The sequence below is a fragment of the Pipra filicauda genome, unplaced genomic scaffold (genome assembly GCF_003945595.2).
Source record: "Pipra filicauda isolate LSUMZ 115617 unplaced genomic scaffold, ASM394559v2 scaffold70_size2993248_pilon, whole genome shotgun sequence".
NCBI classification, from domain to species: Eukaryota; Metazoa; Chordata; class Aves; order Passeriformes; family Pipridae; genus Pipra; species Pipra filicauda.
In genome coordinates this window covers 2,215,951-2,230,309 of record NW_024104876.1, presented here as the reverse complement: position 1 = coordinate 2,230,309, position 14,359 = coordinate 2,215,951, and the positions used below count along the sequence as shown (strand labels likewise).

Sequence of the window (14,359 nt, the reverse complement as noted above, 5' to 3'; positions counted from 1 at the left end):
CATCAGGAACACAGGCAAACTGCAAATCCCCCAGCTGAGGCATCATTAATACTCAATGCTTTAGTTTAATGGCATCAAGTGCATTTATTATACTTCAGCTGGTTTAGGGTAACAGACAAAATGGATGTGTACATTTTCTGTTCTGGATGACTGACCAATTTAATCTTTCTAAATGGATGAATGGTTTCAAGCTTTATGAGAAGCAACACTAATGCTATAAAGGCTGCAAGAGGGCCATTTGTAGTGAAGCCAAAGCCGCAAACTTTTATAATCTTTTTTCCTTTTGTTTAACCCTTCCACCTGCTGCTCAGTCTGCCTCTTTTAGTTAAATGAACCGTGTTTGTTAAGGTAGTTTTGGCTTCTTGCATTTCACTGCTGTTAGAACATGTATCATTGAAGTCATTAGCACGACATGACCGGCAAAGGACCTTCCAAGAGATTTCACCATGAACTTCTTGAAGTTATGGGATGAGCAAACTCCACGGGCCACCTCCCAGCCCCATGTAAGCAGAAAAATACTGGTCAAATCTCCATCTAAACTAACAGGGAATTTGCTCCTGGTTGTACAAGTCTGTCTCTCCATAAAGCACTCAGAGATCACTTCCCTCTTGAGAAGCCCTTGGCCCTGCACTCTCTGCTGCAGCTGAGAACAGCGGGAGGAAGACAGACAGATGAAGGGTGGGTTTCCTGCCCCCTGGGCTGGGGACACCTCTGGAACCTCACTGGTGGAGAAGGGGGGCTGGACAGACACCCCCCCTTCTCTGGGCACATGGAATCTTTGTCCAGCACACGCTGAGGTCACAGTGTGGCCACGGCTCCAGAGCAGCCACATGGCTGTTCAGTGGGAAGTGTAAGAACAGAGGGAAAGGCAGAGCCAAGCAGTGAAAAAAAAGGAAAATAATCAATTGTAGCAACGTGGATTGATCCAACAGTGAGGAAGCCTCAGGAATGTGCCTCCTGCTTTCTCAGAAGGGGAAGGGCACTTGCTGGCAAACAGACAGTGGGGTCTGTGCGGCTTTACTGCAGATTGGCAATTGGGGGTCTCCAAACATGAAGCTGTTGCTGTAATGACACGGCCCAAACCAGAAACAGGTACTGAGGCAGCCCAGAGAGAGAGGAGAACCTGGCTGAGAGAGACCTGGGCAGAAGGTGCTTCTGCAGCGAAGTTCAGCCACTACAACATCTTTGTCATGAAGCAGCTTCCAGTGCAGCTCCTCCCTGGCTCTCCCTGAGGAAGGCACACGCTTTCCCAGAGGCTGCAGTGCTGCAGGGGGCATTGGGAAGGCAATAGTGCAGTGCCTGCTCCCCCAGTTCCTGGTGGGAGTTTGGGGGCACAGTGAGGGGGGATGTTCCTTTGCTCTTCCAGGGGGTCAGCGAGGTGGGAGGGGATGGTGCCGGGTCGCTGTGCCTGCCCATGGGCAGGAGGAGAGAAAGTCAGCCTGGGACTGTTCGAGCTCCTCCTCATGGCACAACTATGGAGAGAGGCTGAGAGAGCTGGGGGTGTAAAATCTGGAGAAGAGAAGGCTCCAGGGACACCTTACCACCCCTTCCAGTGCCTAAACGGGCTCCAAGAGAGCTGGAGAGGGACTTTGGACAAGGGATGGAGGGACAGGACAAGGGGAAATAGCTTCAAACTGCCAGAGGGCAGGGTTAGATGGGATATTGGGAAGGAATTCTTCTGTGTGAAGGTGGTGAGGCCCTGGCACGGGTTGTCCAGAGAAGCTGTGGCTGGCCTTGGATCCCTGGAAGTGTCCAAGGCCGGGTTGCACAGGGCTTGGAGCAACCTGGGCTGGTGGAAGGTGTCCCTGCCCATGGCTGGGATGAGATGGGCTTTAAGGTCCCTTCCAGCCCAACCCATTCTGTGATTCTTATCGTGTCCATAGGGGGGCTGGGAGATGTTCCAGACCTAACTCACCTGGGGGATCAACACTGACTTCAGGTTTCTCAGCAGCATAAGATTTCAATTTTGTCCCTGACTGGACAAGACTAAAAACAATAAATCTTTTGGGTTAAGCAAAATTTACACCCACACATTTAACTGGATTTCTCCTACCAAGTATAGATGTATAAAAAGAATTCACAGCTGATTCCAGAATTTTGTGTGTTTTCTGATTTGGTGAAATTTAGATTTTTTTGATTTTCAAATACTTTAACCTTAAGTTGGAATTTCCTGACCCTTAAATGTATGTTCTATTAAAATCAGCATGTCCTAAATCTTGTACCCTAATTCTACCTTAAGAATATTTTCATTTAAACATCTACAAATGCACTGACTAGATCTTGATTTTTCAATGTAAAGACAATAAATTCCACAGCACCTGCACATATGGAAACAACTCAAAGTACAAAGATGAAAGCTATTAGTCAGGTCAGCAACCACTGCCTCAAATAAAAGAGATAATAAATAAGAGAGATAATAAAAAGTCAGTCCAAAGAGATAGAAGGGGTACTTTTCTAACAAATAATACTATAAAGTTGATGAATCTCTGAGTTCAATATGTTGAATTCAACATCAATAATTCAACTCAGCTGACATATGACTTAATAAGTCTTTACTTTCCTGTGGAGACTAAGCAATATACATTTGGATTCAAGCAAACTGTTCTGCATTTCCAGCCTGGAAGATTTTATTGGGAAATAAATTTCCCTTTTCAACTTATATACACACCAGGCAACATAAATAATGTTCATCTTCCACGGAAGATGCACATTTGGACTCTGCTTTCTGCAGCTTTTAAATGAAGATGCAGAGTTTCTGCATTAATTGTAGTGGACATCTTGTGGCAAAGACTCCTCTTATTTAATATTTCTCTTCTATGTAATAGTTATTCCCCAGGCTTTCCACTGGCAGTTTTCAGAGGGAACTCAAAGAAGATGCATGAAGAATTAAAAGAAAAGTTACACTAATTCCACAGTTATTGAAAAGAACAGTCTTAGAAAACTAGATGTTACTACCAGAACACGTCCCTGATTTTGACTGAAGGAATAAATTTAACCTCCAGAAAACCTCCCTGGTGTTGTCACTCAGCACAGCACACCTGGAACTGGAGCTCTAATGCCCTGACTGTTGAGAAGAACTAAATCATTGTTTACAGCTGATCAGGGTCTCTGTGGTTTCAGAGTCTGAGTTACTGAACTCGGTGCCTGAACCTCGCACTCGGCACTCGGGGCTTTACGAGAATGTCCAAAGCCCAGGAGGTACCGAGTGAGTCACAGTGTCCCACTGCTTTTTGAATTATTCCAGTTCTAAATCCACAGCTGGCAAAGAAACAAAGAACAACATAACAGGCATTTGATGCTGTTCTCTGTAGTGAACTTCTTTTTACCCTAGGACGGGACTTGAAGCCAAGGGGTTCAGTGGTATGAACTTTTATCAGAACACGCACTTTTACTCCTTATAAAAGCTGTTTTGGCTACAGAACAGCTGATCAGACACTCGTGCTGTTCTCAGTGAGGTCTGATACCGCTCTTAAAATGAATGTTTTGAAGAAATACAGCTGCTAAAGAACATTCCTACAGAAGCCTTACAGCACTGCTGGACTAACCTGAAACCACAAAGGACACAGCCAGGCAACAACAGGCACTTCTGTCCCACAAGGCCATTTCTCTATTTCCATCCTTAGGAACCACTGAATTCCTGTTATGATGTATCTAAATTTTATGCCCATACTTAAGCATCAATCTAATTTTCAGTCACATACCTAGTAAGTAACGTGTTTCTTTTTTTAAATACATATTCACATCACAATACCTAAAATCATTTAAATACAGCCTTTCCAAACACGCTGATATCCAGGCTGGACACAGAACACTTTAAGTAGCACCCAATGAACAAAGTTTGATGTGGTTTCATTAATGAGCCCAATGACACAGAATTCTCACTGGGGACACCACAATTCCTTGACTGGTTACAGAGGGAGGCTGGAATTTGAGGTTGGAATTTGAGGTAGGCACAGCCTAAGCTACACAAGACAAATCCCAGCCTCACCTGCTTCACACCCATCCCTGCCTGGTCACACAGACCCTGCTCAGGCTGCCCTGTTTTGTTCCTGCTGGGGTGAACTCTGCAGTGCCCTGTGCCTGCTCAAACATCACCAGAATTGTGTTGCAGAGGACAGAATGCTCCTTTTAAGGATTTCCTCCTTTCTTGCCATGTAATAAGGATTATGGAGCACTCCTAGGAAACATATTTTCCTTAAATACAATTCAGAACAACTTTCTTTCTCATTTGATATTAAGCTATCATTAACTGGCTTTATTCCAATCTTTTTTTTTAATCAACTCAGCAGATTGCAGTTCAGTGACTCCCTCTGAAAGTATAAGAATTATTCACCTCATAACAAAGTCACAATTCAAGCCTCTGCAGCCTATATTAAAAACAGTAAATGAAGGCATCACAAGCTCTGTAAAGGCTTAGGATTTGCTCTGTGAATTGATTTTTGGCAATTCAAAAAAATAAATGCATGTGCACACTATTACAGACATATAGTTTTTATATAAGTGTATCTATATAAAACTAGCAAGAAATGGAACATTTCATAAAGATCCTGCTAGAAAATGAAAAGATATGAGCAGTTAACATGGGAAGCCAGAAAATCTGTCAGTGAACAGCAAGGTAAAGCAATTAATTTTAAAGCAAAAACTTCACCAACATTTGTCTTTTCCCTGAATTAGGAACTTTCACATCAAAAGAGTCATTCAGAGCAGGGATTTAACTAGATTTCACTCGAAGCAGAGTTGCCTTGTGCCAGGGACCATGTGGAGAGGGGTGGGGGTCCTTGTTTGGGCAGATCCATTGCTGGTGAAAGCTGCCCCAGCCCCACGGAGCTCATTCCCACCCGCCGAGAGCCTGGCCCTGGATCAGCACCACGGGAGTGCCCTCAGAATTCCATGGAGCTGGGATTGGCTATTCTTAGAGGCACTGGTCACCTGCAGCTCCTGCTGCAGTCCAACCCAGTCCAACCCAGCAGCTCTGGGCAGAGCAGACTGTGACTGCAGCACATCAGCCCCATTCATGGCAGGGCTGACACGGGGGAGCCACAGGGAGCACCCACACCCCAGGTTGTGGACTCTGGCCAGAGGGCTGAGGCTGCTCTTGCACAGTCCTGTGTGTGCTCAGCAGGGCTGGGGAAGGGTACTTTGGCCCAGTGCTCCCACTCCAGCACACCTTCACCCCCCCCACCCGTTCCAATCAAACGCTTAGAAATTATTTTCTCCAATTTCTCATCAGTTCTTTCCTCCACAATGGTCATAACAGCCCTTAACATGAATTTTCTAAGCTATGCCTGATTTTTATATAATATTCAAGTGAAAGGTGTTGTGGAATTATGGGCATTCTAAACAGAGTTTATAAAAAATAATTAAAAAAAAAATCAAGAATCCAGCAAAGAACATTGTTGCTGTTTTGAAACCTGATGAGTATATTTTAGTGTTTGGTGTAACATCCATTGCACTGAGCATGTATAACATAACCTCCTTGGAAGTCACTGCTCAGCTACTGACCCCTTTCAGAATGTGGAGTAAAAAGTAAAGATTTAAATAGAAATCTGCCTTTTAACTCCCAGTTCCAGGAAAACTGGTTGAAGGCCAGGAGAAGAGAGAGGGAGAGAAGAACTGGTGGCTCTTCCTCTTTCCCAAATTCTGCTGGGCTGCACAACTGTGACCATATCCATTGCTGAGGTCAGGCTGGAAGGGCAGGAAGGACTCCCAGGCTCCCAACAGCTTCCCTGCTCTTTGCCCATCCCTGTAAACACCAGCCAGAAAACCTCCTACTCTGCTGTGCTTCCTTCTGCCTCTCACCCTCCTCCCTCGGATGAATTTGGCAGCAGGAAGTGGGACATGCAGCCAGGCCTTGGGCTTCACTGGATTGCTGGAGCAGAATGGGGAATATGCAGATGAAAGAAAGTCCAAGCAGGAAGTGATTTCCCTTTCCTGGGGCAGGAGCCTCCACGCTGCTGACCTGCCTGGCCAACTCCCTTCTCCAGGCCATGGAAAAGCTCAGGTTCCAAAGGCAACAACTGTAACCAACTGGGAAGGCTCCCAGACAGACTGGTTTTCACGTGTAAGAAGGAAAAGCTTCCATTTGTCCTAATTTTGTTCCCCTAATGAGAAATTCTGCTATAAATATTTATCTGTTGAGAACCAACAAATTCAACTTCTCCACAACCTGTTTTTCTTTAAAATGGGGAAAGGCCAACCCCTACTAATCCAGTTCAACCTGTCCTGTGTTTGTGCTAATCCTCCACTCACAGAACCTCAACTCCAAAGCAGGACATCAGTGTGCACTGGCCCTTCCCAGCCTAGAACCACAAAACCTCCAGTAAAAACTTTTCCACAACTTCCCAGTTCCACAGTCAGGAAATTGTAACTAACTAGATGATCATTATCCTCCAAAATATGTTACTGCTTTTAAAACAACCACTTGGAATTAAGGCAAGTGCACCTCTTGGTCTGTTTTACCACCACCTCGACATGGGGCAGCACAGGCCTAACAAAGCATGTAAATGAAAGAAAACAAAACTTAGATGCCTCTAGGATAGGAAATAAACCCTGTCCTCTGTTTAACTCCTGTAATATGGCATTTTTCTGAACTGAAGGACTTCCCACTGAATGTGCTAGTTCTCATTAAACTTCATTTTCTCATTATAAATGTCCCGAAAATAGATTTTTTTTTTTTATTGCTTCCAAAAGGAGGGAAAAAAAGGAATCAGCTGAAGGCCTGACTTTTTAGGAGCCCAATAAACTGCTGTACATGTGAAAACTGACTATGCATTTCATTCCATGCTTCCTTTTCCCATCCCAGTAACTCCACCGTGTATGGACACACAGTGTGGTTGGTGATGACCCTTCACAGCTCAAGCTAAGGCTGAGTTTATCTGCTAGAGAAGTCAGGCCCAGCTCAGTCAAGGTGTGTCTGAGCTCCCCCAACAGCCCAGAGGTGACAGGAGAGGTGAGTGTCTACAGCCACAGCACTCAGAGAACTGATGAGTGACTCTTGTTTAATTCAGCTAAACCAGGAGGTTTTAACCACTGTGGGTCCATGGCCTGATTCTAAAGGATACAGATTAAAAAAAAACATAAGAGGAAAAAGCACAAAATGCTGCAGTGGGATAATGATGCCTGGAAACAGCAGAACTGTCATACCAAGCACCTCCCAGCTCTCATTTCAACCCCAAAATAGTATTTTCTTATCGTTTTCAGCTTCCTCTACTCTGTTGTTAGTCAACTTGCACTGTTTCCTTGGGAATTTGGATCAAATAAGGAATGAACAAACCATAGACAAGGATACACCCAACCAAAGCTTCTAAAAACCTGCTTACCAAGTACAAAATGCCAAAGGCATATTGAGGATACACAGAGTTTTAAAGAGTGACAGGTACAAAGTCCTGCTCTACAGCAGTGCAGGGACTTTTCTGCTGCAGGAAGAGGAAAGAACCAGAGGGAATCCAACAAAAGTGACCCTGATGACTCCTAAATAACAGCAACCACCAGTGAGCAGCTCATTGTGTTACTTGAAGGTGCTCTGACGGTGACAAAACCATTACAGGAGAAAGAAAACCTCCTCCTGGTCACATCAGAGCCAGTTAGAAACCTGTCACTGCCCTCCTTTGATGGACTTTGCATCAGCCCTGAGGTATCCCAGTCATGTGGACACCATTCCCATTTCCTATAACTTACACATATTTTTCGAGACTTAAAGCACCGAAGTCTCAAAACCTTAACTCAGTGTGTAATGAGTTTAACATATATTTTACATCTTAATTTGCCATAATAACGTAGCTATAAGCTGCTGTCATTCACCCCCTCTTTGTGACCTTGGAAATAAAATGTTAGATCTCCATGGGATTTTCCTGGCGAGATGGTTTAAATCAGTGCACATGTACATACTCCTCTGTATGTTTTTTCAATTTTCCTAAAATATTCTCATATGTGCAGACATGATGACTAGACATGTTTCAGTGGTGCTTGAAACTCGATACAAGTGGGTAATTTAACCATGTAATTGAACAATATTACAGAAACACGGGGAGTTTCCTAGCAACAAAAAGGCCTTGGACATCAAGATGGCAGCAAACGTTGCAATTGCCTGACCCAACTTGAAAGGAAATTGCTCTGAAGGATATTCTCCTTCCTCTCACAGCACAACTGATACACGGCTACAGGTCCGACCTTGAGGGGATTTTCCTGCATGCCTCACTCATCCACAGGGTCACAAATGTCATATGGGAAAGGGCATTTAGGGAATATTTTATGTTTTTCAGAAGTAAGAATAACGGATTTGAAAAATTTAGTTTTCTTGCACCCTCAAGTTTGCCACCATGGAAAATAAAGAGCTGCTTAATGTGAAGTAGCTGAGTGCAGCTCAGCTTGTGGGTGCAGAATTCCCCCTTGTTAGGGGGGAATTCCTGGAGGACTGGGCCAAGGGAAAGGTGGCACCAGTGCTGTGAGCATGGAGACCACCAGTGCTGCTCTGTGCCACCAAAGACCCCCATGGCTGAGGAAACAGGACACAGATGGACAGAGTAAGATCATCTCCCTTCTTCCCTTTTCCCTCATTCTCATTCATCTCTGGCTGCAGCGTTTGGGAGGAGAAAAACCACAAGATTTGTGGTCCGAGTTCCTTTTTGCTGAAGCAAATCAGTCAGCTGAGCTATCCCAGAGGACTGAGGATAACTGTGCCCTTCACTGGTGCAGAGAGGAGGTGACATCTGAGATGAAGAGCTTCTGAGCAGCCAGTCTCAGCCAAGAGCCATCTCCTCCTGCATGGAGGAACCGACCCTCGAGGCTGCAGTGACCCCAAAACCCCAGGGTGGCTCAAGGCACAGAGGGCACTGAAAAAATTCCTTACACCCTCCTCTGCTCTGAGCTTCCTTCAGTTAAACAACAACATGAGCCTCTATTCCCAGTTCCACCATGACTTCATTTTTCCATCTGAAGGAGCTAAAACTGTTGCTTCAAGAAAAACACCAAAAATTGCCTGTTTTCTGAATGAAAACTTAAGAGCCTCGGGCAGAGAGACAAACCCCTTCTGACACAAGGATGATGGTCTACTGGTATTTCCCTAAAATAGCAGCAGCTATTTGTGTGGAGTGTGTCTCTAACAAAGATGTTGGTATAAAAACACTGCCTTGCCAACACCATTCTTGTCAACGTTCCCTTTCCAGCTCTGGAGGCACCGGCTGCTTTCACAGCCAAGTTTGCCACCGCTATGGAAAACAGGCTGCACATGCAAGCCAGCTGAAGTCATCCAGACTGAAAAGGGCTCAGGCTGCTGCTGCTACCACTGTAAAAATGTTATTTGGAAAGCCTTCTTCTCAGAGAGCTGTATAAGGAATCAGAAATCCGTGGTAGGGATGCAGGCTTGGTGCTTTCCCATTTTTCAGCAGTGACGGACGCGACAAAGCTCCGATGTGGAAATGAAACATCTCTGCCCCTGACAAAGGCACACGAGCAGGGCAGGGTGGCCTTATATAGCTGGGCTGGCCATGTCCTCTGTGCCACCTCTGTGCACTCTCAGAACCTCAAGCAGCATGGATGGAGAGCTCTGCTGCAGGGCAGGGGGATGTCTCTCCATTTCATCAGAGGGGTTGAGCAAGAACAGCACAGAGACACGGCCAACATCACAAAAGAAAACAAGAAGTAAATCCCTTTCACACTCCATAAGTCAGGCCAGAAATAATTTTGTAATTAGTCAAACAGAGGTAAATGACATGTAAAATTTACAAGCTTTTCAGTGTCTAAGAGAACAGAGAAGCTTGTTTTAGCAGCAGAATGACCCAAACCATTCCTTCCACAGATTTGTCCCTTATGTGCAGCTGTTTGCTGAGTTTGGAACTGCAGTTTTCTTCCAGGGCAGACATTGGGTCTCCCTGTGATACCCAGCTGTTTATTTGCATGAGATCTTATAGAATCCAATAATTATAAGATGGTTTCTGTTAGCAGTAAACCAACAATTAAATACAGGAGACAGTAATATTTCTATTTCCTTCAGATTCTTCACAGCATTAACTGCTTCAGATAAAAGGACAGAGTCAGTTAAAGTAACTTTTGCTTCTTGAGCCTCAAAAGAAATACCATTTTTCAGCAGCATGATTTAAGTTTCATCTTAACTAGAAAAAGATACTTGTCAATGCTTATCCCAAGTCTTAGAGACATTCTCCCAAGTCCTTCTCTTTAATGTTTTTTGCTCAGTGTTTTACCTACACTGCACCCCACTGCCACTTCATGGCACAAGAAAAATGTTACTACCTCAGGCAATCAAACAAGACATAAATGGCAGTTTTCTTTAGAGGTTTTTCCCACATGAGTTTTCTCTCCAAGGTCAAAGCAGATTATGCAGCAGCATACTTGCACTGTTTCTCTGCTCCAGCTGAATAGCACAGTATTTAATTGTGCCATAATATAATACTAGTTCAGCTTCGTATGGTTTTCTTAATCCAAAACCAGTGCTCAAGTTTAGTTGACCTCAGATTTAGACAAACCTGAGGAACTTTAACTACTGCAGAAAACTTGTAGTCAAAGATCTCATCTCTCATCTCTCCTCTCCTTTGTTTTGGTACATTCCTACAAAGTCCAGTGACAAAAGATTCCTTTCACTTGGAACACAGGAATTCCTAAAGAGTTCTGCACCACCTTTGGGCTTCAGTTCTGAGGGGAGCTCATTTCTCATTTACTATCAGTGCAAAACATCAGATACAGACAAAAAAAAAAGGTTCTAGTTGAGGTTTTGATATTCTGACCTATGACTTGAGGTCTGACAGTGAAAGGGACAAAGCACATTTGAACATCTCTATACTTTGCAGATCCCCATAAAAAATGCCGACTTGAAAGTTCAGGAAAACATTAATAAATTCCAAGTTAATCTATTGGAAGTATTATAATCTGTTTGATACTTCACACATCTTTATGAAGAAGAGAAATTTCTTACCTTTAGGAAAACGAACCTTTTCAAAATCTTGTAGATTAAGTAACCCCAGTATAAATGCAGGCCTTGGAGGGTCAACAGCATCCCATTGAATAAAAAATAGGCTATGACAGGAGTCGTGGAATAGTAGGTTGGCAGATAGAGTGTGGCACGAAGAATCCTAAAAAACAAAGGTCACTGTTACAGTGCAAGATTTCTTCTCTATTTACACTTATTTCTAATGTCACAGTCCCAACTGAGTAATATTAAAAAGCTCTGCAAAAATGGCAGATTAATTAACGAGATCTGTCTTAACTAGATTATGCATCTCCACTGAAATACAGACTTCAGAAGATGAGAAATCTGAGTCTGGCATGAAAGTATTCTAAATGAGGTTAGAAAAAAAGCCCTGTTTTTTAGATCTTCATCTCTGTGTGGTCTGGATACTGTGCAACTCAGAGCTTGTCTAGGCCTTTTTTAATGTAAATTCTCCCTAATCTGAAATCCACACTCCAGAGAAAATCCTACAGGATTTGCTACAGGGCTTTTTGTTAATTAACATATGTTTTGTCCATCTTCAGACTTCACTACTTCCATATTATTTGGGGCTTTTTGAGTCCCTTTAATCTCATGTTTTGCTTCTGAGCTCAAGAACTGTAGAACAAGAAACTCAGTGAAGCAAAATGATTGGAGATCACTTGTACAGTTAATCAGAAAATCACAATAAAGTGAAAGACATCAGCCTTTCTGAAGGAAAATACTACAGGAAATTAAAGCCTTGTGTTGATCAGTGTTCAGAACCCTTAATTTAAGCAGCTTGAGCCTCTAAGGGTTTGTCCACGTGCAGGGAGGGGCACGAAGGCAAATTAGGGCTGTGAATGTGAAACACATTAAACACTTTTAATAGCTAAACACACCAAGCACAGTAAGCACCCATGTGGATACTCCAAAGCAGATTAAATTATGGCACTCCAAAGGCATCCAAGTATTTAGCAAGTTAAGATTTATTTGTGTTGACTTCATGAATTAATTGGTTCACCTTCACTCCTCAGAGTGCTCCTCGCGTGGGTGAGTGAGGTGAGGCACCACCCCAGAACTGGGGAGCAGAAAGAAGATTCTACAAAAATTGAACTACAGTCACATACTCTGACTTTGCAGCTGCAGCAGGAGGGGTGGAATGAAAGGGAAAATGATTTCTCCTGGTTAAGTAGCTCAACCCCCTTGAAAATGCAGGAGCTCATAGCATTTAACTACGATTTACAACAAGTTAAATAATACATAAAAGCCTTTATTTAGGTTAGCAGATCTTCAAGAGGCTCCTTTAAGACTATTTTCACTTAAGAACTTTTAAAGAAAATGACAGTTTCTGTCAACTCTTCTTGCTATCCCTTAGTAGCCAACAATAATGACAATTCTGCTTCTGCTCTTTAAAGTCCAATCCATTCCTTGCCTTTTCCCATCCCAACCAACAGTAACCTCTCAGGGGAAGTGGGAATGAAGTAAAAGCCTGTGACTCCACTAAATGTTGCTTACCAGAAGGGGAACAGGATGATCCTGGTGATGAAGAATGCGATAGAGAAGATGATAAAGAGTATATTGCAGGTTTTCTCCCAGTGAGCATAATTAAACATTTTGGCTGCCTGCAGAGAATAGAAACCACCAAATGTATTGTAAATATTCTCTGATATAAATTCTGTGCTTTCATAAATAAAGACTCATCTTCCACCTAAGCAGGAAGAAAATCTCCTCCCAGTTTGACATGTAAAACAAGCATGTTACTGGTACCTAATAAAGCAGCATCAGAACAGATGCTTTGTTTATATTTCTCCTTTCATCCTAAAGGAAAGGACTCTGTATCAAAGGCCTAAAGAGCAGCTCTCCAACCAGAATATCCAAGTGTTGTGGAAACACAAAGTGCTCTTGCCAGCAGAGGTAATTCCTCATTTTTCTACCAGACTCCAGACAGGCTGAGTCCAAGAGAAGCTGCTCAGGAGTGGTGGTGGCCCCTCTCACACAGGTGTTCTGGTACATGCCTGTTACTGACCCTCCTCTGGGCCTAATTCAGCTTCTGTTTTCTCCTTTTTGAGAGCAGGAGATCTTAGTGCTGGTCTCTATCCCACTCAGAAAGGTTGTAATTGCTGCTTCTCCCCTCAATGAACCCTACAGAGCTCTGCATGTTCCATTAGGAACCACCTTGGGCACGGCTGAGCAGAACAGCTGTTCTCAAGTGTGAGCAAAGCCTCAGGTGCCAAGCCTAAGTTTTAAACAAGCACTTTGATTAATTATTTTTTCCCCTTCTTTTTTTGAGTGGCAGGATTAAGTCATGCTGGTACTCAACTTCAGTTTCCATCCAAGTGCTGTCCTACCAGTTTCCAGCTCAAATGTCTGTAGGGCCCTCAGTTAATTGGAACACAGAGAAATTCAAGATTAGAGGTAACTCAACAAAAAAACTTGTTTAATCTGGACCAATCCCAACTTTATGACCCCACAATTACTTGGTCCAATATAACAGACTGAGTACGAGGAGCAAAAATGGACAGTGATAAATAATAAACTAAAAGGGCTGCTTTTAGGCACTGCCACCAAAACAGGTGATGAAACTGTGCTCTCAATCCCCATGTTATAAACTCAAGAAAACTCTATTGAAGGAAACATAATTTGTGTTTGTCTTTCAAGAAACCTAGCAGCAAGTCTGTATGACCACAGTGCAGAACTGAACACTTAAACACTTCTAAACATTGATATTTAGGTTCAAGGAAGGGACTTCTCCTTCAGCACAGGGGAAGAAACTTCTTTTCTGCCAGTAGGTACCTGTGATATCTTGTTCAGGGACAGCTTGAGTGTCTCCAGCCTTAAGTGTTTAATGCAGAGGTACCCTTGGCTCAACACAGGGGGGTGCATGATGACAGCAGTAAAGCCAATTTGGAGAGTCATAGAATCATAGGAGAATTAGGCAAAATTTTGGCTGCTAAATTTGTAGAGAGGTAGAGGAGTCCCTTCCATCACCAGGGAGGTGGTGGAGTCCCCAGCCCTGGATCTGTTCAAGGACCAACTGGATGTGGCACTCAGTGCTCTGGTTTAGCTGACAAGGTGGTGATTGATCAAAGGTTGGACTCAATCTTGGAGATCTTTTCCAACCCAACTGATTCTGTGATTATCCTGGTCTAATTTTAACAGTGAAACAAGAACAACCCAGGGAATCAGCTGTACTTCCAGTCCCTGTTCTGTACTGAAGGATTTCTCTTCTGCTCTTTTCTCATAATGGATTCTGCAGCAGAATATCAAATTATCTAGAAGCTCTTTTTTATCTTACAAGCCAAAATCCGTGAATCCGTGTCAGGAAGGGATCGTACGGAACTTTTGGCAAAAAAGATTAAAATGTCACTGAAAATAACCTGAGCAACAACCAAAAAAAAAAAATCCCAACCAAACCAAACCAAAAACCGAAACTCAAGC

The 14,359-nt window shown here is 43.3% G+C and overlaps 1 protein-coding gene across 7 annotated transcripts in view; it reads right to left on the bottom strand.

The window, feature by feature from the left end:
• CERS3 (ceramide synthase 3) overlaps positions 1-14,359 on the bottom strand; it is a 45,094-nt gene that overhangs the window by 6,233 nt on the left and 24,502 nt on the right. For 6 of the 7 annotated variants that reach the window (XM_027714722.2, XM_039389152.1, XM_027714723.2 and 3 more), the window contains exons 9-10: positions 12,437-12,543; positions 10,928-11,084 (exon numbers count right to left, since the gene is read on the bottom strand). In XM_027714722.2, the coding sequence (XP_027570523.1) occupies positions 10,928-11,084; positions 12,437-12,543 (264 nt within the window). The remainder of the gene's footprint in view (positions 1-10,927; positions 11,085-12,436; positions 12,544-14,359) is intronic. The other variant, XM_027714720.2, reaches the window with a different exon arrangement.